Source organism: Dryobates pubescens, chromosome 31, assembly GCF_014839835.1.
Source record: "Dryobates pubescens isolate bDryPub1 chromosome 31, bDryPub1.pri, whole genome shotgun sequence".
NCBI lineage: Eukaryota > Metazoa > Chordata > Aves > Piciformes > Picidae > Dryobates > Dryobates pubescens.
The window spans coordinates 7,815,953-7,839,323 of NC_071642.1; the positions used below are offsets into that span (position 1 = coordinate 7,815,953).

General features: G+C 58.9%; 1 protein-coding gene across 1 annotated transcript in view; it reads right to left on the minus strand.

Annotated features, from left to right (window-relative positions):
• Positions 1 to 23,371, minus strand: part of LOC104297811 (tetraspanin-15) — a 51,708-nt gene that overhangs the window by 9,608 nt on the left and 18,729 nt on the right. The window contains exons 3-7 of the mRNA XM_009897809.2: positions 23,142 to 23,216; positions 16,553 to 16,648; positions 7,498 to 7,611; positions 6,484 to 6,537; positions 4,956 to 5,072 (exon numbers count right to left, since the gene is read on the minus strand). Coding sequence (XP_009896111.2) covers positions 4,956 to 5,072; positions 6,484 to 6,537; positions 7,498 to 7,611; positions 16,553 to 16,648; positions 23,142 to 23,216 — 456 coding nt within the window. The remainder of the gene's footprint in view (positions 1 to 4,955; positions 5,073 to 6,483; positions 6,538 to 7,497; positions 7,612 to 16,552; positions 16,649 to 23,141; positions 23,217 to 23,371) is intronic.

Here is a 23,371-nt window from a genome sequence, read left to right on the forward strand (position 1 = left end):
AGAGGCTGGGCAGGAGCCAGCACTGGGCACTGGCAGCACAGGAGGCCAAGGGCAGCCTGGGCTGCATCCAAAGCAGTGTGGCCAGAGCTGGAGAGAGAGGATCCTGCCCCTCTGCTCTGCTCTGTGAGACCTCACCTGCAGGGCTGGGGCCAGCTGTGGGACCCCAAACACAAGAGGGACCTGGAGCTGCTGGAGAGGGTCCAGAGGAGGCTACAAAGATGATCAGAGGGTTGGAGAACCTCTGCTGTGGGGACAGGCCGGGAGAGTTGGGGCTGTTGAGCCTGGAGAAGAGAAGGCTCCAGGGAGACCTTAGAGCTGCATTTCAATACCTGAAGGAGACCTACAGGCAGGCTGGGGAGGGCCTGAAGGGATAGGTTGAGAGGCAATGGTGTGAAGCTGGAGCAGGGCAGAGTTAGGTTGGCCATCAGGAGGAAGTTCTGCACAGGGAGGCTGGGGAGACACTGGGACAGGCTGCCCAGGGAGGGGGTGGAGGCTCCATCCCTGCAGACACTCAAGATCAGCCTGGCTGTGTTCCTGGGCAGCCTGCTCCAGCTGGAGATGTCCCTGCTGAGTGCAGGGGGGGTTGGACAAGATGCCCTTGGAGGATCCCTTCCAACCTGCTGCACTCTGTGTGATTTTCCATTCAAACCTCACCAGGCTGCTCCTGGCTCTGGAGCCACCTGCTTGGGGTGCCTGTGAGGCTTGGATCCTGCTGAAGAGGAGAGCTGAATCATTCCAGGCTCTTCCAGAGCTCATCAAGTAAATGGGAAGCTTTTGTCTTCCATTGGCTTTTGCCTTCCACAAACTGGTATTTATAGAGCAGGCTCTTGGAGAGGTCATGGACTGCAGGGGAGAGAAACTCCTTCTAGTCTCTCTTCTCCTCCTACATGAAGCACTACACCTCAGCCACCTGAGAACATCCCAGAGCCCCTGGAGCAGCTCAGATAGTGAAAAGCAAACAAGATACAAATTAATCTGCAAAGGAAAGGGAGGGGGAAAAAGAGAGGAGCTTGGGCAAAGCAAAGCCCTCTGCACGAGGCAACATTTAACCCTGGTGTCACTGAGAGATGAAAGCATCCCAGAAGCTCAGCATGGTGGGGAGGGAGCTCTGGAGCTCAGCCAGTCCAAGCCCCCTGCCCCACCAGGGGCACCCCCAGCAGCTTGCCCAGCAGCACAGTGCCCAGGGGGGGTTGGAAGCTCTCCACACCAGGAGACTCCACAATCTCTCTGGGCAGCCTGCTCCAGGCCTCCAGCACCCTCACAACAAACAACTTTTTCCTCAGGGGCAAACAGAACCTCCTGGCTGCCACTTTGTGCCCTCTGCCCCTTGTGCTGGCCCTGGGCACCACTCAGCAGAGCCTGGCCCCAGCCTCTTGCCCCCCACAGCTCCTTCAGCTCTTGCTGAGCATTGCTCAGCTGCCCTCTGGGGCTGCTCTTCTGCAGGCTCTCAGCCCCAGGGCTCTCAGCCTTTGCTGCTCCCAGAGCTGCTCCAGGCCCCTCAGCAGCTTCCCAGCCTGCCCTGGACTCTCCCCAGCACTTCCCTGTCCCTCTGCAGCTGGGGAGCCCAGAGCTGGAGCCAGGGTTCCAGATTTGGCCTCACCAGGACAGAACAGAGGAGCAGCAGAACCTCCCTTGCCCTGCTGCCCACACTCCTCTCCATGCTCCCCAGGACACCACTGGATCCTTCTTGGCCCCCAGGGCACACTGCTGGCTCCTGGGCACCTTGCTGTCCCCCAGCCCTTCCAGCTCCTTCTCCTGGAGCTGCTCCCCAGCAGGTTCCCCTCCCCTGTGCTGCTGCAGGAGGTTGTTGCTCCCCAGGGGCAGGACCCTGCCCTTGCCCTGCTTGCCCTCCATGAGGTTCCTCTCCCCCAGCTCTCAGCCTGCCCAGGGCTCCCTGGCTACCAGCACAGCCTGATGGAGGTCACCTCTCTTCCCAGATTGGTCCCATCAGCACACTGCCTGAGGGTTCACTTTTACCCTCACCCAGGGCAATGATGAAGATTTTGACCAAGCCTGGAGCCAGTCCTGAGCCCTGGGGGACACAGGAAGCCCTCAGCCTCCCATGGGCTCTGCATCCTCAGGACTGGCACCGTTGACCTTCTGCCTTTACACCTCCTAGCAGGGAGCATTGACCTCCACACTGATCCTTGATTAGTCTGCAGCTGCTCCCAGCACAGAGCTTTGGAGGTTGATGAAAGGGCAGAGCCAGATGGAGTCAGCACCAATTCACCATGGAGTTAATAGGTGCTGACCCTTGGCTCTGACCTCTCACAGGGCTTTCCCTTCTTTAATTGGACACTGGCCACTTTCTGCTGCTCTAGGATGGAGAACAAAGGATGAAGAGCTGCTTTGATGCACTCATTTCCACCTTACTGCAATGGCTACAGCTTCACCTTGCCCTGCTCTTTGCCCAGGGCCTGCCCTTGGGTCACAACAACCCCAGGAAGGCTCCAGGCTGAGGGCAGAGTGGCTGGAAACTGCCTGGTGGGAAAGGCCCTGGGGGTGCTGGGTGCCAGCAGCTGGAAAGGAGCCAGGGGCTGCCCAGGTGGCCAAGAAGGCCACCAGCAGCCTAGCCTGGAGCAGCAATGGTGTGGGCAGCAGGAGCAGGGCAGGGATTGTGCCCCTGGGCACTATTGAGGCTGCACCTCTGAGCCTGGGTTCAGTTTTGGGCTCTTCACTCCAAGGAGAACATTCTGAGTCACTGGGGTTGGAAGGGATCCTCCAAGGGCATCTTGTCCAACCCCCTGCACTCAGCAGGGACATCTCCAGCTGGAGCAGGCTGCCCAGGGCCACAGCCAGGCTGATCTCCAGGGCTGGAGCCTCAAGCTCAACCTGAGCAACCTGTCCCAGTGTCTCAGCAGCCTCCCTGTGCAGAGCTTGCTGCTGATGTCCAACCTAAACCTGCCCTGCTCCACTTTCAAACCCTTGCCCCCAGACACTGAGGTGCTGGATCACAGGACATGGATCCTGCTCCCAAGCCAGCATCCTCCCAGCTTCCCACCAAGGTGGTTTGCAGCTCCATGGAGAGGCACAGACCATGTATGGGACAGGACTGGACCTCAGGGAGGTTAGACTGGATCTTAGGAAGTTGAGACTGGACCTTAGGAGGAAGATCTTCAGTGTGAGGGTGGTGAGACCCTGCCACAGGCTGCCCAGGGAGGCTGTGGCTGCCTCCTCCCTGGGGGTGTTCAAGGCCAGGCTGGATGAGGCCTTGAGCAAGCTGGGCTGGGGGGAGGTGTCCCTGCCCATGGCAGGGGGGCTGGAGCTGGATGAGCTTGAAGGTCCCTTCCAACCTAAGCCATTCTGTGATGGCAAAGAGCCCAAAGTCCAGAGATGGGACCAATCATCACACCCTCTCTTCTCCAAGCTCAAGGCATTGTCACCTCCCCACATCCCCAGTGCCAACCAAGCCTTTCCCCCCTTGGATCAGCAATCTGAGGACAAGATTCTCACTCCAGCTTTCTGCTGGCAGCTGCTGGGGTGGGATTGGGGGGTTGTGAAGCTGCTTCTGGAGCTGACAGCCCCTGACAACACAGATGGCCATTTCTAACTTAATTCCCTTCAAAAACTTGACAGCAGCAAATCTGATTTATATTTAAAAGCTGGAAATGAGGAGCAGATGGGAAGAAGGAGCTTCCTTCAGCTGAGGAGCAGGGAGCAGCAGGGCCAGAAAGTGCTCCAAGAGCCACTTGCTACTACTCAGCAGCAGCCCTGCCCTGCCCTGCCTGCCATCCCTGCTCTGCCTCCCCACTTTGAGAGCCTCACGTTGGCATCTTAATGGGGAAGGCAACAGGAGGCTCCTGTGATGAGCTCTCAACCCCCTGCCAGGCAGATGGAAGCAGTGGCCTCCAGGATGGCCTCTTCTCACCCCACTCCGGGGCCACTTTGCATCTCCCAGCAGGGGCACAGCAGAAGCTCATTTGCATGCTTTTGGAGAAAGCACTTTAGGAAGCTGTGGAGCATCACAGCCAGCACCGGGGCACAAACTTCTCCCTCCTTGAGCCAGGTGACAGCCAGCCCGGGAGGGAGGGGGAGAAGAACCTAGCCCCAGGGGGACAAAGAAACCTGACCCGGGTGGGCACAGAGTCATGGAACTGTCAGGGCTGGAGGGGAGCTCAAGGCTCAGCCAGCTCCAAGCCCCTGCCATGGGCAGGGACACCTCACACCACAGCAGGTTGCTCACAGCCACCTCCAGCCTGGCTGCAAACACCTCCAGGGAGGGAGCAGCCACAGCCTCCCTGGGCAGCCTGTGCCAGGCTCTCACCACCCTCAAGGGGAAGAACTTTCTCCTAATGTCCAATCTCAATCCAGCTTCTTCCAGACTGAATCACAGAGCTGTCAGGGCTGGAAGGGACCTCAAGGCTCAGCCAGCTCCAAGCCCCTGCCATGGCCAGGGACACCTCACACCACAGCAGGTTGCTCACAGCCACCTCCAGCCTGGCTGCAAACACCTCCAGGCAGGAGGCTTCCACCACCTCCCTGGGCAGCCTGTGCCAGGCTCTCACCACCCTCCTGGGCAACAACTTCTTCCTCACAGCCAATCTCAATCTCCCCACTTCTAGTTTTGCTCCATCCCCCCCAGTCCTGTCCCTCCCTGACACCCTCAAAAGTCCCTCCCCAGCTTTCCTGGAGCCCCCTGCAGATACTGGAAGGCCACAATTAGGTCTCCTCAGAGCCTTCTGCTCTCCAGCCTGCACAACCCCAACTCCCTCAGTCTGTCCTCACAGCAGAGCAGCTCCAGCCCTCTGCTCCTCCTTGTGGCCCTTCTCTGGACACCTTCCAGCCCCTCCAGACCCTTCCTGGCACAGAGGCTCCAGAGCTGGCCCCAGAGCTCCAGGCAGGGTACCGCATCCAGCACCCCATGGGTTCCACCCCCCGGGAGTTCCATCCCCCACCCCCATGGAGCTCCCTGGGTTCCAGCCCCCCGTGTGAAGCCCTGGAGTTCCACCACCCACCTGTGGAAGCAGCAGGGAGCAAACTATGCCCAAAGTGGCCTCGAAGTTGTCCTTGAGCCAGAGGCCGACGGCGTGGATGCAGCCTCGCACGTGGATGACGTCCAGGAGCTCCAGGCGCTGCAGGGAGAGGGGAGGGAAGGGTCAGAGCCATCAGGGAGCCTGAGGAGGGCAGATTGAGGCTGCACATGAGGAAGAAATTCTCCACAGTGAGGCTGGGGAGAGCCTGGCACAGGCTGCCCAGGGAGGCTGTGGCTGTCCCCTCCCTGGAGGTGCTCAGGGCCAGGCTGGATGAGGCTCTGAGCAAGCTGGGCTGGGGGGAGGTGTCCCTGCCCATGGCAGGGGGTTGGAGCTGGCTGAGCTTTGAGCTCCCTTCCAGGCCAAACCCATTCCATGAGTCAATGAATCACTGGGCTGTTGAGTTTGGAGAGGTGGTTTCTTGCAAGCCCCAGGAGTGTTTGGATTTCTGTGACTGCAGCCTGGCTTTTCCTGCCAGAAACCTCCCCCTGGGAGCTAGAGACCACCTGCATGGAGGTGCTGCAGCTTTCTGCTGTGAGACAGCCCTGAGGCCAGCCTTGGAGGCCTCCAAGTCAGCTTCTCTCCTGCCACCCAGCCTCCAACCCCAACCCAGGACCAGCATTTCCTTGGGCAGATGTAGAAGGGCCACAGCAAAGCCTCTAGGGACTACCCAAGTGTGCCATGAGCCTGGCTGTGCTCTGAGAGGCTGAGCAGCAGCCTGGGATACCAGGGGAAAGCAAGGAAAACTGCCAGGAAGCCAACAGTGTCCTGGGGGGCATGGAGAAGAGTGTGGGCAGCAGGGTGAGGGAGGTTCTCCTGCCCCTCTGCCCTGCCCTGCTGAGGCCACAGCTGCAGTGCTGAGTCCAGCTCTGGGCTCCCCAGCTCCAGGGGGACAGGGAAGTGCTGGAGAGAGTCCAGGGCAGGCTGGGAAGCTGCTGAGGGGCCTGGAGCAGCTCTGGCAGCAGCAAAGGCTGAGAGCCCTGGGGCTGAGAGCCTGCAGAAGAGCAGCCCCAGAGGGCAGCTGAGCAATGCTCAGCAAGAGCTGAAGGAGCTGTGGGGGGCAAGAGGCTGGGGCCAGGCTCTGCTGAGTGGTGCCCAGGGCCAGGCCAAGGGGCAGAGGGCACAAAGTGGAAGCCAGGAGGTTCTGTTTGCCCCTGAGGAGAAAGTTGTTTGTTGTGAGGGTGCTGGAGGCCTGGAGCAGGCTGCCCAGAGAGGTTGTGGAGTCTCCTGGTGTGGAGAGCTTCCAACCCCCCCTGGGCACTGTGCTGCTGGGCAAGCTGCTGGGGGTGCCCCTGGTGGGGCAGGGGGCTTGGACTGGGTGAGCTCCAGAGCTCCCTTCCCACCCCCAACCACGCTGGGATCTGAGGATTCTTTGTGAAGAAGAATGAATCTAAGCCCAGCTGCAGTCAGAGCCATCCTGGGTGGGGAAGGTGTGCAGGGAAGAGGTTCATTTGAGGGGGGCTGGGGAAGGAGACTGAACTCTGCCCTGTGTGAAGGAGGGAGTCCTCCTTACCTCTTTGTTGATCGTCCTGTACCCACACAAGGTGTTAATGACTCCTGCAGGGACCTGAGGACAGAGAAGCATTGAACAGGCTCAGCCCTGAGGAAGCCAAAGGGGAAGTTAGAGCCCAGAAGAACTTGAAGCTGCCTCAACCATTCCAGGCAGCAGAAGGCAAGCAGCTCCCCCCCAGCCCTCCCTGTGCTGCTTCTTGCCCAGCAGCAATGCTGACTCCATCAGTGCTGGCAGCAGGTTGTTGGCATTTGTGTCTTTCTTCTCTTTCCAACCAATTTTGTCTCTGGTTTCTGCATGGTAGAGGTTGGAAGGCAGCTCTGGGGCTCATCCAGTCCAACACCACCCCCTGGCTCCAGCAGGGCACCCACAGCAGCTTGCCCAGGGGCACAGGGCATGAAGAATGGATCCAAGGTAGCCTGGCCCAGGGAGGAAGGCTTCAAGGTGTGAAACCTGGAAGGCTCAGAGGGGCAGAGAGGATCTTATTTGCTAGGGAGGTTCAACACATTACTGAATCCTCAGATCCCAGTGTGGTAGGGCTGGGAAGGGAGCTCTGGAGCTCACCCAGGCCAAGCCCCCTGCCCCAGCAGGGCACCCCCAGCAGCTTGCCCAGCAGCACAGTGCCCAGGGTGGGTTGGAAGCTCTCCACACCAGGAGACTCCACAACCTCTCTGGGCAGCCGGCTCCAGGCCTCCAGCACCCTCACAACAAACAACTTTCTCCTCAGGGGCAAACAGAACCTCCTGGCTGCCACTTTGTGCCCCTGAGCACCACTCACCACTGGCCCCAGCCCCTTGCCCCCCACAGCTCCTTCAGCTCTTGCTGAGCATTGCTCAGCTGCCCTCTGGGGCTGCTCTTCTGCAGGCTCTCAGCCCCAGGGCTCTCAGCCTTTGCTGCTGCCAGAGCTGCTCCAGGAGGGGTCAGGCAGTGCTCAGGGGGAGGTGGTGGAGGCTGTTTTGCTGAAACCCAGACTGAAAACCCATTAAGGCCTCTTGGGTGCCTCAGCTGCCTCCTTACCTTCCTGACACAGCAGGTGTAGGGCACCCCACAGGCCAGGGGTCCGCTGCCATTGCAGGAGTGGTATTGGTTCACCTCCCAGTCCCGGTACTCATCACCACCACAGCAAGAGAACTGCAGGAGAGAAGGAAAGCAGAGGAGGAGATGTGAACAACCCTTGGACATCTCCAGCCCAGCCATGCATCCCCCCTCCAGCCTTGCCCTGAGGGCTGGGGGGCAGGAGGGAGGGGACAGGCTCTGCTCAGCTGCACCCTGGGACAGGCCAAGGGGCAAGGGATGGAAAGTGCAGCACAGGAGGTTGCAGCTCAGCAGGAGGAGGAACTTCTGCCCTGGGAGGCTGCCAGAGGCCTGGAGCAGGCTGCCCAGAGAGGTTGTGGAGTCTCCTTGTGTGGAGCCTTTGCAGCCCTGTCTGGATGTGTTCCTGTGTGCCCTGGGCTGGGTTCTCTGCTCCTGCTCTGGCAGGGAGCTTGGGCTGGGAGCTCTTTGGAGGTCCCTTCCAGCCCCTGAGCTCCTGGGAGCTGTGACCCTGGGTCCTTAGAGTTAGGTGGTTTGCCTGATCTCCTGAAAAGCAGTGGCTTGATGCTAGATCCCCAGATGTGCACAGCACCCAGGTGTGCCCAGGACCTAGGTGTGCCCAGGCCAAAGGTGTGCCCAGGATCTTGGTGTGCCCAGGCACCAGAAAGGGTACAGTGGAGCCCCTTGCCATGCAGAGCCTTCCCAAAGGGCATCCCCAGGCTTCAAATCCCCAAGCAGGCACAACTTGCACCTCCTGGGGCAAGGCAGAGGTTTGGGCAGGGCTTGCAGAAGAGGAGAACCTCCATGGCTGAAGGTTTGCAGCTCTTCCCCGTCAGCTCTTTATCCCCCTGCAAGGAAAAGGAGAGCCCAGGAATGCTTCTAGCAAAGATGCTTTCACTGTGGCAACATGAGGAGAAGCTGGACACATCCAGAACCCTGAGCCCAGCTCTGGGCTCCCCAGTTGCAGAGGGACAGGGAAGTGCTGGAGAGAGTCCAGGGCAGGCTGGGAAGCTGCTGAGGGGCCTGGAGCAGCTCTGGGAGCAGCAAAGGCTGAGAGCCCTGGGGCTGAGAGCCTGCAGAAGAGCAGCCCCAGAGGGCAGCTGAGCAATGCTCAGCAAGAGCTGAAGGAGCTGTGGGGGGCAAGAGGCTGGGGCCAGACTCTGCTGAGTGGTGCCCAGGGCCAGGCCAAGGGGCACAAAGTGGCAGCCAGGAGGTTCTGTTTGCCCCTGAGGAGAAAGTTGTTTGTTGTGAGGGTGCTGGAGGCCTGGAGCAGGCTGCCCAGAGAGGTTGTGGAGTCTCCTGGTGTGGAGAGCTCCCAACCCGCCCTGGGCACTGTGCTGCTGGGCAAGCTGCTGGGGGTGCCCTGCTGGAGCAGGGAGGGCTTGGACTGGGTGAGTTCCAGAGCTCCCTTCCCACCCCCAGCTCGCTGGGATCTGAGGCTTCTCTCCTGGAATTCATCTCTCAGAGGCAGGGGAGCTGAGGCTCATTCATGTTTCTCTGATTTAATTACAGGTGACTAATCTCCCCCCTCCCCCTCCCCCTCCTCCCAGGGCAGGCAGGCAGGGCAAGGCTCTCTCAGCACCTCCAGTGACTGTCTTTGGTTGCTCTTGAAGGCAGCTGGGGCCAGTTGGTGCCATCTGACAAGATGCTAATAAGCTCCTGCAGTCTACCAGGGACTTCTCTTCCCGTCAAGATAAATTAGAGATCAAATCCTGCAGCTACAAAGGAGGAGAGGGAGAGAGAGAGGGAGAGAGAGGGGAGGGGGAAAAAAAACCCCACAATCCAAAAAAGCTTCTTTTTGTCTTCTGTTCTGACAATGGGAAATGAAAAGATAGGAGAAAAAGAGTGGGGATGGATCAAAAAGGTTTAATGAAAGTCATCTTCTGTTCCCCCCAGAATCCAGGCTGGGTTTAGTCTGCATCAAGGCCTCCCTTCTGCTGGTAAACAGGCTGGGCACTTTCCATGTGCTCCTGGGGAGAAGAGCCTGAGGTGGGCAGGAGAGGTCTGAGTGCTGGATGAGCCAGAGCAACAAAAATCACTGCTCCCCCCCTGGCTCTGAGCACCACCCTCCCATGGCACTGAGCATCCCCCCTGGCTCTGAGCATCCCCCCTGGCTCTGAGCACCCCCCCCACATGGCACTGGGCACCCCCCATGGCACTGAGCCCCCCCCTGGCTCTGAGCACCCCCCTGGCTCTGAGCACCCCCCCGGCTCTGAGCCCTGAGCTCTGCAAGGAACAGAGAATCACAGAATGGCCCAGGCTGAACACCCCCAGCTCCCTCAGCCTCTCTTCACAGGGCTGTGCCCCAGCCCCCTCCCCAGCCCTGTGCCCCAGCCCCCTCCCCAGCCTTGTGCCCCAGCCCCCTCCCCAGCCCTGTGCCCCAGCCCCCTCCCCAGCCCTGTGCTCCAGACCCCTCCCCAGCCCTGTGCCCCAGACCCCTCCCCAGCCTCATTGCCCTTCTCTGGACACCTTCAAGTCTCTCAATGTCCTTCTTGAGCTGGGGAGCCCAGAACTGGACACAGGACTCCAGGTGTGGCCTAACCAGTGCTGAGCACAGGGCACAATGACCTCCCTGCTCCTGCTGGCCACACTCTTCCTGACCCAGGCCAGGATGCCCTTGGCCTTCTTGGCCCCCTGGGCACACTGCTGGCTCATGTTCAGCTGCTGTCACCCAGCACCCCCAGGTCCCTCTCTGCCTGGCTGCTCTCAGCCATTCTGACCCCAGCCTGTAGAGATGCATGGGGCTGGGAATGGTCCAGGCCAGAAGGGACCTCCAAAGCTCATCCAGTCCAACCCCCCTGCACTCAGCAGGGACATCCCCAACCAGATCAGGCTGCCCAGAGCCCTCTTCCAGCTTCACCTTCAATACCTCCAGGGATGGAGCCTCAAGCACCTCCCTGGGCAACCTGCTGCAGTGTTCCACCTCCCTCATGGTGCAGAACCTGTTCCTAACACCCAATCTAAATCCTCTCTTCTCCAGCTCAAGGCCATTGTCCCTGCTCCTGTCCCTGCAGGCCTTGCAAACAGCCTCTCTCTGTCCTTCCTGGAGCCCCTTCAGGTACTGGCAGGTTGCTATTAGGTCTCCCAGAGCCTCCTCCTCTCCAGGCTGAGCACCCCAGCTCCCTCAGCCTGTCCTCATCCAGAGCTGCTCCAACCCCCTGAGCATTTTCCTGGCCCTGCTCTGTCAGGCTCAGCTTTGTTGCCCTTCCCTGGACCTGCTCCAGCCTCTCAATCTCCTTCCTGTAGCATTCTTTTCCCACAGCTACAAAAGCAAATGGCACAACTTGGGGGGGGATGAGGATCTCACATGGGCAGCAGTAGCTGACCTCCCCTTTGGTGCTTTTCCTCTTCTCTTCCCAGACAGCTTTTGCAGGGTGCTCTCCACCACCACCCAGAGAGGGCCCAAAGCCACACAGGGCTGCAAGGCAGGAAGTTCAGGGTGGTTGTGGATCTGTGCATTGGCTGCTCCTGGCCATACCTTTGGCCTGAGGGGAGGCCAGGGGGACCCCCAAGACCTTGTGTCTCTTCTCCTCTTCCCACCTGGCCACCAAGCCAGCAGGAGGAGAGGAGATGCTCAGAGAGTGAAATCTGCTCAGAGACCTCTGCTGTGTTCATCAATGTATAGACAGAGGGATCCAGGCACCATCAGCTGGCACCCAGCTGAGTGGTGTCCATCTGAAAGCCTTTTTTCCACCCAAAAGGGCTCTGTGATTCCATGGCAAGCTGGCACAAAACCCTGACCATGAAGGTTACCACCCAAAGGGCCCTGGCACCTCCACCCTGCCACCCAGCCCTCAGATACTGATAGGCATTGGTCAGAGCCCTCTCAGCCTTCTCTTCTCCACCCTGAACAGCCCCAGAGAGGTTCCAGTCCCTTCATCATCCTCAGAGCCTCCACTGGACTCTCTCCAGCAGGTCTCTGTCTCTCCTGACCTGGGGAGCCCAGAGCTGGACACAGCATCCCAGGTGTGGTCTCAGTAGGGCAGAGCAGAGGGGCAGGAGAACCTCCCCAGCCCTGCTGGCCACACTCTCCTTGATCCCCCCAGGATCCCATTGACTCTCTTGGCCCCAAGGGCACTTTGCTGTCCCATGCAGAACTTGCTGCCCACCAGCACTCCAAGGTCTTTCTCCAGGGAGCTGCTGTCCAGCAGGACAAGTCCTGGGCTGTGCTGGTGCCTGGGGCAGTTCCTCCCCAGATGCTGGACCCTCCACTTGTCCTGGTTGACCTCCATGAGGTTCCCCTCTGCCCAGCTCTCAGCCTGGGGCAGTTCCTCCCCAGATGCTGGACCCTGCACTTGTCCAGGTTGACCTCCATGAGGTTCCCCTCTGCCCAGCTCTCAGCCTGGGGCAGTTCCTCCCCAGATGCTGGACCCTGCACTTGTCCTGGTTGACCTCCATGAGGTTCCCCTCTGCCCAGCTCTCAGCCTGGGGTTGTTCCTCCCCAGATGCTGGACCCTGCACTTGTCCAGGTTGACCTCCATGAGGTTCCCCTCTGCCCAGCTCTCAGCCTGTCTGGATCTGCTTGGCTGGCAGCGCAGCCTGAGAGGTTCCTTCACGACTTTGAACTCAGAGCTGCTTGGCTTTGAGCAAAGCACCACAGCCCCAGCAGCTCATTGAGATTCAGCTCCTGGGCTCAGCCAAGGGCTCTGAAGCCTTCCTCTTCCACCTGGGCTCAGAAAACCATTCTGAGAAGCATCGAGTGGGGAGCAGCGGAGAGCTGCAGCCGGTGACTTGCATCAGAGTTGGGCTTTTGAGTCATCCTCATCTCCAGCCTCACATCCAGGGCTGCAAAGGGCAGGGGCTCAAAGCATGCTTTGATTTCCTTGAGGGCAATTTATTCCCATCTCTGCTTGCTCACAGCCAGCCAGAGCCAGAAGGTGGTGACAGGTAAAAACCACATTATCTCCCAGAGGAAGCTCATCATCACAGCCTTGCCTGGCTGGAAAAGACCTTCAGATGTGACTCATCAGGCCCAAGCCTCACCAAACAGCTCCCTGCACACACCTGCCAGGCCAGGCTGCAGCATCACCACCAAGGCTGCCCCCCTGGACCACCAGGAAAGGTTATTGATGCTGGTTTCCAAGTGTGCAGGCAGCTGGCTCTGCTTTCAAGCAGGGAATTGGTTGGGTTGGAAAAGCCTTCTGAGAGCATCCAAGCCCAACCAGCAACCCAACCCCCATCCCCCCCTCATGGCCACCAAACCATGGCTCCAGTGAGTCCATGTTGAGGCCAGCCTCAGCCAGCCCTGCTCTGCCTCCTTCTCCTTTCCCCTGCCCCTGCACAGCTGCTCCTGCAGCAGCTTGCTGCTGGCCTCAGGGGATGCAGCTCCAGCTTGGCCCTTCCCAGGGCTTTGCAGAGGAGGTTTGCTGAAGGGATTTCATTGTGACAGTTCTGGGGAGGGGAGGGGGGGGGAGAGTTGAACTTCTCTCACTGCCACATTCATGGACTCATAGCAACATAGAATTGATTGGGCTGGAAAGAGCCTCCAGGATCAGCCAGCCCAACATCAACCCAGCACCACCATGGCCCCAAGAGCCAGGGCCACAGGGTTCTGGAACCCCTCCAGGCATGGGGACTCCACCACCTCCCTGGGCAGCCTGGGACAATCCCTGACCACTCTTGTAGGGAAGAAATTTGCCCTCCCCTCCAACCTGACCCTCCCCTGGCCCAGCTTCAGGCCATCCAGAAGGACCATCTTGGACAAGGTGACCTTCCAGAGTCCTCTGCAACCTGAGGCATCCTGTGCCCCTTGCTTGCAGAGCTGCCTGGGCAGGGCAGGGGTCTCCAAGGAGTCCTGGGTTGGGAGCCTGGGGGCTGAGAAGCCTTCTCCATGGGCACATCTCCTCACCTTGGAGCATCACCACTGAGCCCAAGCAGCACAGGCTGTGTCACACCCCCAGGGCTCTGCCTGGGGCTGAGCTCTGAGCTCTCTGCTGCTGCTCAGCTGGCTGGGAAGGAGCCACGAGGGCTTGGCCCTTTCTTTGCTGTCACAGACTCATGGAATGGGTTGGGTTGGAAAAGCCTTTCAAGGTCACCCATCCCAACCCTCCTCTGGCTGTGCCAAGGCTGGGAGATCTCCCAGGGTGGAGATGCCAGCTGGGAGAGGCTTCCTGGGGCTCTCAACTCACTCCTGTGCCACACTGCCCCTGCTTTCCAACCTGACCCTCCCCTGGCACAGCTTCAGGCCATCCAGAAGGACCATCTTGGACAAAGTGACCTTCCAGAGTCCTCTGCAACCTGATTCATCCTGTGCCCCTTGCTTGCAGAGCTGCTTGGGCAGGGCAGGGGTCTCCAAGGAGTCCTGGGTTGGGAGCCTGGGGGCTGAGAAGCCTTCTCCATGGGCACCCAGCCCCTGAGGCCAGCGGCAAGCTGCTGCAAGAGCAGCTGGGCAGGGGCAAGGGGGAAGGAGAAGGAGCCAGAGCAGGGCTGGCTGAGGATGGCCTCAACGTGGAGCATTGCTTGTGGCAGCATCCATTTGTCACTCACACTGAGAGCCTGGATCAGAGCATCACAGAATAATTGCTGAGGCTGGGAAAGACCTCTGAGATCCTCAGCCTACAACCTGACAGCACCACATCAGCTTCAGAGCGGCTGGGGGAAGCTTCAAAGGCTGAGATTCCTCTCACAGGAGACCTTCAGGGGGCTCCCAGCATCATCAATGTGCTCAGCTGACCCCAGGGAGGATTCCAAGCCAAGAGAGGGGAGCCTGGAGGGCACCACCTTGCCTCACATCCCACCCCATCAAAGCAGAAGGAGCTTCCCTGGCTCCTTTGCTTCAAAGCAAGAAATAAGCCTCAGGTAGTTAGGATGCTCTGAGCCATAATGAAAGGGGAGACATCAAACTGAGGTGAGATCAGGCAAAGCTGAGCTGGAGGCAGCTTTGCCAGCAAACTGCCAGCCTCTGCCCTCCATAGCCAGCCCAGGAGGTGGAGCATCACTGGCATTTCCCTCTGTCAGGTTCTTCTCCTCATGATAACACAGTCACAGAGGCATGGAACCAACCAGGTTGGAAAAGGCCTCAGGGATCAGCAAGTGCAACCTCTCACCTACCCCCTGACACCTCCTGACAGCTAAACCCTGGCTCCAAGGGCCACATCCAAGCCTTGTTTGAACACCTCCAGGGCTGGGGACTCCACCACCTCCCTGGGCAGCACAGCCCAGTGGCCAATTCCTCTTCCTGGGAAGAACTTTCTCCTCACCTCCAGCCTAAACCTCCCCTGGCACAGCTTGAGACTGTGTCCTCTTGTTCTGCTGCTGGGTGCCTGGGAGAAGAGACCAACCCCCACCTGGCTACAACCTCCCTTCAGGGAGTTGGAGAGAGCAAGAAGGTCTCCCCTGAGCCTCCTCTTCTGCAGGCTAAGCAACCCCAGCTCCCTCAGCCTCTCCTCCCAGGGCTGTGCCCCAGACCCCTCCCCAGCTTTGTTGCCCTTCTCTGGACACCTTCAAGTCTCTCAATGTCCTTCTTGAGCTGAGGAGCCCAGAACTGGACACAGGACTCCAGGTGTGGCCTAACCAGTGCTGAGCACAGGGCACAATGACCTCCCTGCTCCTGCTGGCCACACTCTTCCTGACCCAGGCCAGGATGCCCTTGGCCTTCTTGGCCACCTGGGCACACTGCTGGCTCATGTTCAGCTGCTGTCACCCAGCACCCCCAGGTCCCTCTCTGCCTGGCTGCTCTCAGCCATTCTGATCCCAGCCTGTAGAGCTGCATGGGGCTGGGAATGGTCCAGGCCAGAAGGGACCTCCAAAGCTCATCCAGTCCAACTCCCCTGCACTCAGCAGGGCCATCCCCAACCAGATCAGGCTGCCCAGAGCCCTCTTCCAGCTTCACCTTCAATACCTCCAGGGATGGAGCCTCAAGCACTTCCCTGGGCAACCTGCTGCAGTGTTCCACCTCCCTCATGGTGCAGAACCTGTTCCTAACACCCAATCTCAATCCTCTCTTCTCCAGCTCCCCTTTCCTCCTCATCTGTCATAGAATCAATAAGGTTGGAAAAGACCTCAAAGATCATCAAGTCCAACCTGTCACCCAAGACCTCCTGGCTACTAAACCATGGCACCAAGTGCCACATCCAATCCCTTCTTGAACACCTCCAGGGATGGGGACTCCCTCCAATCATTTCAACACCCAAGGAGGGTTGGAAGTCCTGACCTTCATCTCACCGTGGCAGGAACCAAGAAGTCATTTGAATTTCAGGCTTCATTAAATCTTCATCACCTCAGGCAAGCTCTGTGGTGCATGAAAGCCAAGGCAACCACAGCAGCATGTCCAGAGAGTGGTTGAAAAGCTCCTCAGGTTTCTGAGGAGGCTTTCATGGACCTGCAGCTTGGCTCCAGGAAGGGGGAATGGATCCTGCCAGCACCTGGCAGGCTCAAAGCATTGGAAATGAGGCAGAAAATGCAGCAGAACACCTAAAAAGAGTCCAGCAGAATGTGCCAAGGGCCAGGGCTGGCACTGGACATAGCTGCCACCAGTCCCAACAGCAGCATGGAGAGGCTGGAGGTCTCCTTTCCATTCATCTAGTGCTTGGAAACATCCCCTTGGGCTTGGCCTCCTGCTGATGGCAGCCTGAGTAGAGAATTACCTAAGGAGACCCTAAGGTTGCAGCCTTCAAGCAGCTTTAGCACAGGGTTCCTGTAAGCCTCCCACCTCTCCCCCTCGGCAGGATGGAGTCAAACCAAAAAGCCTTCAGGCTTTGGGCACCAGTTTGCCATCAGGATTGGGAACTGGGACTGCCCTGGAATGGTTCCTGGGGTGGTGTGGGGCAGGAGAAGTTCTTTGCAGGGCACACAGATGACAGAAGGGCTCAAGATAAGGCCCAGCAGGGTGGCCTTGGAGAGCAGCACACCACACAGCTGTGCCCCAAAGGGTCATGCACCCCAAGAAAGATCAAGATTCCTTCAGAAGGCTTCCTAGGGATGGGAAGAAGCAAAAAATCCAGGGAAGAAAAACTGAGGCCCAGAGTTAATCATCCCTTGAAGAACTTCCCAACAAGAGCTCCCCCATGCCACCCTCCCTCCCCACCCCCCAAAAGCAAACCTTTTCCTGCACAAAATCCAAGATGTTCTTGAAGTCAAGGTCATCATAATAGTGTCTGATGCCCTCTTGGATGTTGGAGTGCAAGACTGCATTCATCTGGGGACAGAAGAAGCAAAGCCTCAGCTCAGGTGTGGAAAAGGCAGCACAGGAACATACTGCAAAGCAAGGAGCTGTGGAGAGCAAGAGCTGAGAGCTGGCACCAGAGGGACAGTCCCAGAGTCCCTGCAGTGTGGGGATGGCAAATGGTCTGGAGCTCACCCAGTCCAACCCCCCTGCCACAGCAGGGTACCCACAGCAGCCTGCCCAGGAGCACAATGCCCAGGGACACCTCCCAGTAGGTTGCCCAAACCTCATCCAGCCTGGCCTCCAACACCCCCAGGCAGGAGGCAGCCACAGCCTCCCTGGGCAGCCTGTGCCAGACTCTCACCACCCTCACACTGAAGAGCTTCTTCCTCAGCTCCACTCTGACCCTGATCTGCCTCAACTCCAAACCATTCCCCCTTGGCTCCAGACCCCCTCAGCAAAAGTCTCTCTGCAGCCTTCCTGCAGGATCCCTTCAGGTCCTGGCAGCAGCTCTGAGGTCCCCTTGGAGCCTTCTCCTCTCCAGGCTGAACACCCCCAGCTCCCTCAGCCTGTGCTCCCAGCAGAGCTGCTCCAGCCCTTGGAGCATCTTTGTGGCCTCCTCTGGCCTCACTCCACAGCTCTGTGTCCTTCTCCTGCTGGGGACCCCAGAGCTGGAGGCAGGATTGGAGGTGAGCAGAGCAGAGCCCAGGGGCAGAATCCCCTCTGCTGCCCTGCTGCCCACCCTGCTCTGGCTGCAGCCCAGCACCCAGCTGCCTTTGGGCTGCAGGAGGGCACTGCTGGCTCCTGGGGAGCTGCTCAGCACCCAGCACCCCCAAGGCTCTTTCTGCAGGGCTGCTCTCAACCCACTCTGCCCCCAGCCTGGAGCTGTGCCTGGGGCTGGCCCAAAGCAGCAGCACTGTGCTCATATGGACTTGCTCCATGTCCCTCTCATCCAGCTCCAGCTTGGTGACCCCAAAGTCAAGGGGAGGCAATGAGGGAGGTCACTGAGCTCAGGATGCTTCAGCCAACTCCATCCAGCAGCTTCCCAGGGCTCTCCAAACCCCTCTGAGCCCAGACCAATGTGGTGCAGCTGTAGGCAGCTGTGCTGCTCCTGGGACATCAGATCCCTTCAGTCTTTCCATGCAGAGGACTCCAAGATGTGCTCTGTTTCTGTGACATTCCTCAGGAAACACATTCCTGGATTCACAGAGTGGGTTGGGTTGGAAGGGAGCTCAAAGCTCAGCCAGCTCCAACCCCCTGCCAGGGGCAGGGACACCTCCCCCCAGCCCAGCTTGCTCAGGGCCTCATCCAGCCTGGCCTTGAACACCTGCAGGCAGGGGACATCCACAGCCTCCCTGGGCAGCCTGTGCCAGTCCCTCCCCACCCTCACTGCAACAATTTCTTCCTCATCTCCAGTCTCAGTCTCCTCTCTCCCAGCTCAAAGCCATTGTCCCTCATCCTGGCACTCCCAGCCCTTGCCCAGAGTCCCTCCCCAGCTCTCCTGGAGCCCCTGCAGGTACTGGAAGGCTGCTCTGAGGTCTCCCTGGAGCCTTCTCTTCTCCAGGCTGAGCAGCCCCAACTCTCCCAGTGTCTCACCACATCTATGCCCCCTCTGGCAGTGGTGCTGGAGCTGGGGGAAGGTTGTGGAGGGTGGAAAGTGCTAGTGGTGAGGGCTTGGAACAGGCTGCTCCAGCATTTGCCTCTGATTCTCTGACAAAGGCATTGATTTTTTCCCCCCCCTGAGCTAGAAGCAGGGAAAAAGGGAGGTGGGGAGGGGTGGGGAGAGGGGGGAGAGGAAAATGCTGCTCTTCATAATTCATTCTGACATGAAAATTAGAGGGTGAGCAAAGAGGGAACAGGGAGAAGAACGTGAAAGAAAGAGAAGTGAAGATCCATCAGGGAGGCAAACAAAGCCTGCAGGCAGCCAGGGGCTGGCTGGGGAGAGCTGAAGCTGCCTGCAGGGAGCTCTTCCTGGGGAGGTTTGCTAAAATCTGGCTTCCCAGTTTGCCCAGCACCGAAACCAACCCAACAGGCAGTGCCCAGGCTTTACCCTGGCCTCCTTCCTTCCTTCTGCTCCCCCCAGACTGCTGCCCCTGTGGTCCTCTGGAGGAGGGCAGCTTGGAGGCAGCCTCGGGAATGAGGTTTGAGGTGGGAGAGAAATGCCACAGGGTTCAGTTGTGAATTTCTTGGTCTTAGCCTCATGGAATGGGTAGGGAAAGCCCTTCCAGATCGTCCACTCCAAGCATTCTCTGCCTCTGCCAGGGCTGGGGTTAAGCCATGGCCCTCATCACCACAGCTCTGCAGGGATGGGGATTCAGCCTCCTCCCTGGGCAGCCTGGGCCAGGCTCTGAGAACCCTTTCAGTTAAGAGGCTTCATCTAATGTCCAACCTAAACCTGCCCTGGGGCAACCTGAGGCCATTTCCTCTTGTCCTGTCCCTTGTGCCTTGGCAGAGGAGCCCAACTTCCACCCAGGTCCAGCCTCCTCCTCTCAAGGGTGTGGAGAGAGCCAGAAGGTCTCCCCTCAGCCTCCTTCTCCCCAGCTCCCTCAGCTGCTCCTCCCCAGCCCTCTTCTCCAGACCCTTCCCCACCTTCCTTGCCCTTCTCTGGCCCTGCTCCAGCCCTCAAAGTCCTCCTGGCAGCCAGGAGCCCAACCCTGAGCCCAGCCCTCAAGCTGTGGCCTCCCCAGTGCCCAGCCCAGGGGCACCATCCCTGCCCTGCTCCTGCTGCCCACTCCAGGCCAGGCTGCTGGTGCCCTTCTTGCCCACCTGGGCACCCCCTGGCTCCTCTCCAACTGCTGCCACCCAGCACCCCCAGGGCCTTTTCCCCACCAGGCACTTTCCAGCCTGGAGCCTTCCTTGGGGTTGCTGTGCCCCAAGGGCAGGACCCAGCCCTTGGCCCTGCTGAACCTCATCCATTGGCCTTGGCACATCCACCCAGCCTGGCCCAGGTCCCTTCCCCTCACCAACCCAACCCCCATCCTCTCTGCTGATCTCCCCCCCCTCCCCCCCCCCATCTCCATCTCCATCTCAATGGAGCCCATTTCAGTCGGCAGTAGCTGGGAGGCCTCTAAACTCGTCTGTCATCCCTGCTGATTTAATCTGCAATCCAATTAAATGTGGTTTTAATGACTTTCATAAACAACCATTGTTCCACAGGCAGCTTTGCACCTCCAAACAGCTTTGGGTCGCAGGCGAATCCATCGCTCCGCGGCTCCCGGCTCCCTCCTCCCTCCCTCCCTCCCTCCCCCTCTCTCTCTCTCTCCCTCATTGTTTGATGTTTAATTAGGTTTGGATGGCCCCCGTTAAATTTAAATTAAGGCCCCCGATTTGAGCACTTAAGCTCAGGCAGCAGGCTGCAATCCCTGCTCCTCGATGCTCCCACCGCTTCCCTGCTGCATCCCCTGCTCAGCGCAGGGTGGTGCTGGGCACCTCGGCAGCGCCGTGGAGGCTCGAAGGTGGAGCCACGAAGAAGATGGTCAGAGGGCTGCAGAAGCTCCACTGTGGCTGGGAGAGTTGGGGCTGTCCAGCCTGGAGAAGAGAAGGCTCCAGGGAGACCTCAGAGCAGCCTTCCAGTACCTGCAGGGGCTCCAGGAGAGCTGGGGAGGGACTCTGGGCAAGGGCTGGGAGTGCCAGGATGAGGGACAATGGCTTTGGGCTGGGAGAGAGGAGACTGAGGCTGGAGAGGAGGAAGAAATTCTTTGCAGTGAGGGTGGGGAGGGACTGGCACAGGTTGCCCAGGGAGGCTGTGGATGTCCCAACCCTGGAGGTGCTCAAGGCCAGGCTGGATGAGGCCCTGAGCAAGCTGGGCTGGGGGGAGGTGTCCCTGCCCCTGGCAGGGGGTTGGAGCTGGCTGAGCTTTGAGCTCCCTTCCAACCCAACCCACTCTGTGAATCCAGGAATGTGTTTCCTGAGGAATGTCACAGAAACAGAGCACATCTTGGAGTCCTCTGCATGGAAAGACTGAAGGGATCTGATGTCCCTGGAGCAGCACAGCTGCCTACAGCTGCACCACATTGGTCTGGGCTCAGAGGGGTTTGGAGAGCTCTGGGAAGCTGCTGGGTGGAGTTGGCTGAAGCATCCTGAGCTCAGTGACCTCCCTCATTGCCTCCCCTTGACTTTGGGGTCACCAAGCACACAGCTCTCAACACCTGCCTGACTTTGGGGCTCTCCAAGCACACAATTCCCAGTCCCAACCTCTCTTTGGATCTCTCCAGGCACACAACTCCTAATCCCAACCTCTCTTTGGGGCTCCCCAAGCACACATCTCCCAGTCCCAACCTTTCTTTGGGGCTCCCCAAGCACACAACTCCCAGTCCTAACCTCTCTTTGGGGCTCTCCAAGCACACAACTGCCAATCCCAACCTCTCTTTGGATCTCTCCAAGCACACATCTCCCAGTCCTAACCTCTCTTTGGATCTCTCCAGGCACACATCTCCTAATCCCAACCTCTCTTTGGGGCTCTCCAAGCACACATCTCCCAGTCCTAACCTCTCTTTGGATCTCTCCAGGCACACATCTCCCAGTCCCAACCTCTCTTTGGATCTCTCCAGGCACACATCTCCTAATCCCAACCTCTCTTTGGGGCTCTCCAGGCACACATCTCCCAGTCCCAACCTCTCTTTGGATCTCTCCAGGCACACAACTCCTAATCCCAACCTTTCTTTGGGGCTCTCCAAGCACACAACTCCCAGTCCCAACCTCTCTTTGGGGCTCTCCAAGCACACATCTCCCAGTCCCAGCCTCTCTTTGGATCTCTCCAGGCACACAACTCCTAATCCCAACCTCTCTTTGGGGTTCCCCAGCACACAACTCCTAATCCCAACCTGTCTTTGGGGCTTCCCAAGCACACACGCCTACCAACTCCAACCCCAGACCCCAGCTGGGTTTGCAGCCCCCAAGCTCTTGGTGCAAAGGGCACTTGGTTTTCAGAGCCCTTCCAAGTTTTTCTCCTGCCTTGAGCATTCACCAAGCCAGCAGAGCTTGAGCTCAGCTCTTTTAATCATTTGATCAACTGCAGGGGGAAGATTAAATTGAAAATGGCAGGGTTCCTCCAGCAGAAGGTGGGTGGCCAGCAAGGACATCCACTGGAAGCATTAACCACCTTGCCAGCTCAGCTCTAACTCAAACCTGTCAGTGGAAATGCAAGCCAGGGGTTGGCCTAATGGAGAGGTGAGGAGTTTAATGAGTCCTCAAGAAAGGGGGAAAAAAAAAGACCCAAACAGCTTCAGTTTTTGGCTGGGAGTCTGTTAAAAGGAGCTGCAGCTGCAGCTCTGGGTGGTGCTGGAGATCCATCACAGCTCTGGAGCACCATGGGCAGCCCCAGAGGAGAAAGAGTGATAAAACCCTTCAGCACTCAGGGTGTGTGCTACGGGCTGGAAAGGGTCCAGAGGAGAAGGTCCTCAGAGTACAGGTCAATAACTGGCAAGATATGAGCCTGCAGTGTGCCCAGGTGGCCAAGAAGGGCCACAGGCAGCCTGGCCTGGAGCAGCAGTGCTGTGGGCAGCAGGAGCAGGGCAGGGTTCTGCAGTCAGGAGTTCTCTGCTGGCAGAGCCTGGTTGCCTGGGGCTGTGAGTGTGACCATCCCTGCACCCTTTAGCCTCAGTGATTGGAGATACTTTGCTGAAGGGAGGTCTGCCAGGGGTCCCTCCATGACTTTCTAAGCCCAGCTGAGCTCTAGAGGTCTCTGCCCCCAGCTGCATGGCTCCAACACTGTGCCTTGGAAGAGCAAGTGGCCAGAAAAGAGACACCAAGAGAGTTAAAAAGTGAGGGAACAGAGGGGGAAAAGAAGTGATCCCAGAGAATGTGACCTGCAGCAGCTGTAAGGCAGGAGGCAGAAACTCTGGGTGCATCTGAACAGCAGCCTGGCCTGGGGCAGGAATGGAGTGGGCAGCAGGAGCAGGGCAGGGATGGTGCCCCTGGGCTGGGCACTGGGGAGGCCACAGCTTGAGTGCTGGGCTCAGGGTTGGGCTCCTGACTGCCAGGAGGACTTTGAGGGCTGGAGCAGGGCCAGAGAAGGGCAAGGAAGGTGGGGAAGGGTCTGGAGAAGAGGGCTGGGGAGGAGCAGCTGAGGGAGCTGGGGATGTTGAGCCTGGAGCAGAGGAGGCTGAGGGGAGACCTTCTGGCTCTCTGCAGCTCCCTGAGAGGAGGCTGCACCCGGGTGGGGGTTGGACTCTTGTGCCAAGGCACAAGGGACAGGACAAGAGGAAATGGCCTCAGGTCACCCCAGGGCAGGTTCAGATTGGCCCTGAGGAACAATTTCTTCCCCTTGAGGGCTGCCCAGGCCTGGCCCAGGCTGCCCAGGGCAGTGTTGGGGTCTCCATCCCTGGAGGGGTTTGAAAGCCCTGGAGCTGTGGTGCTGAGGGCCATGGGTTGGGGCTGCCCTGGCAGTGCTGGGTGAGCTCAAAGGCCTGTTCCAACCTGAATGCTGCTCTAATTCTACAGCAGAGGAGGATTTTCCCTCCCTGGGGACAGCTGTGGCTGCTCTCTGTCACCATGCAGCCAGCCAAGGCCTCCTGCTGGCACTCACCTTGCTTTCAAAGATGATTTCGATGAAGAGGAGCAGCAGCTCTGTGAGGAAGATCACCAGAAGGACCCAGAAGAACTGGAAAGAGAAAGGCAAGGATTAGCCCTGCCCCAGGCCAGGCTGTGCCCTCTGCCAGTGCTGGACCCCAGCAAGGGCCACCTGGGGCTGCTCCCAAACATCTGGAAATCCAAAGAGTTCAGTAGGAGCTCCCCGGGGAAGGTCTTGGCCCTAAA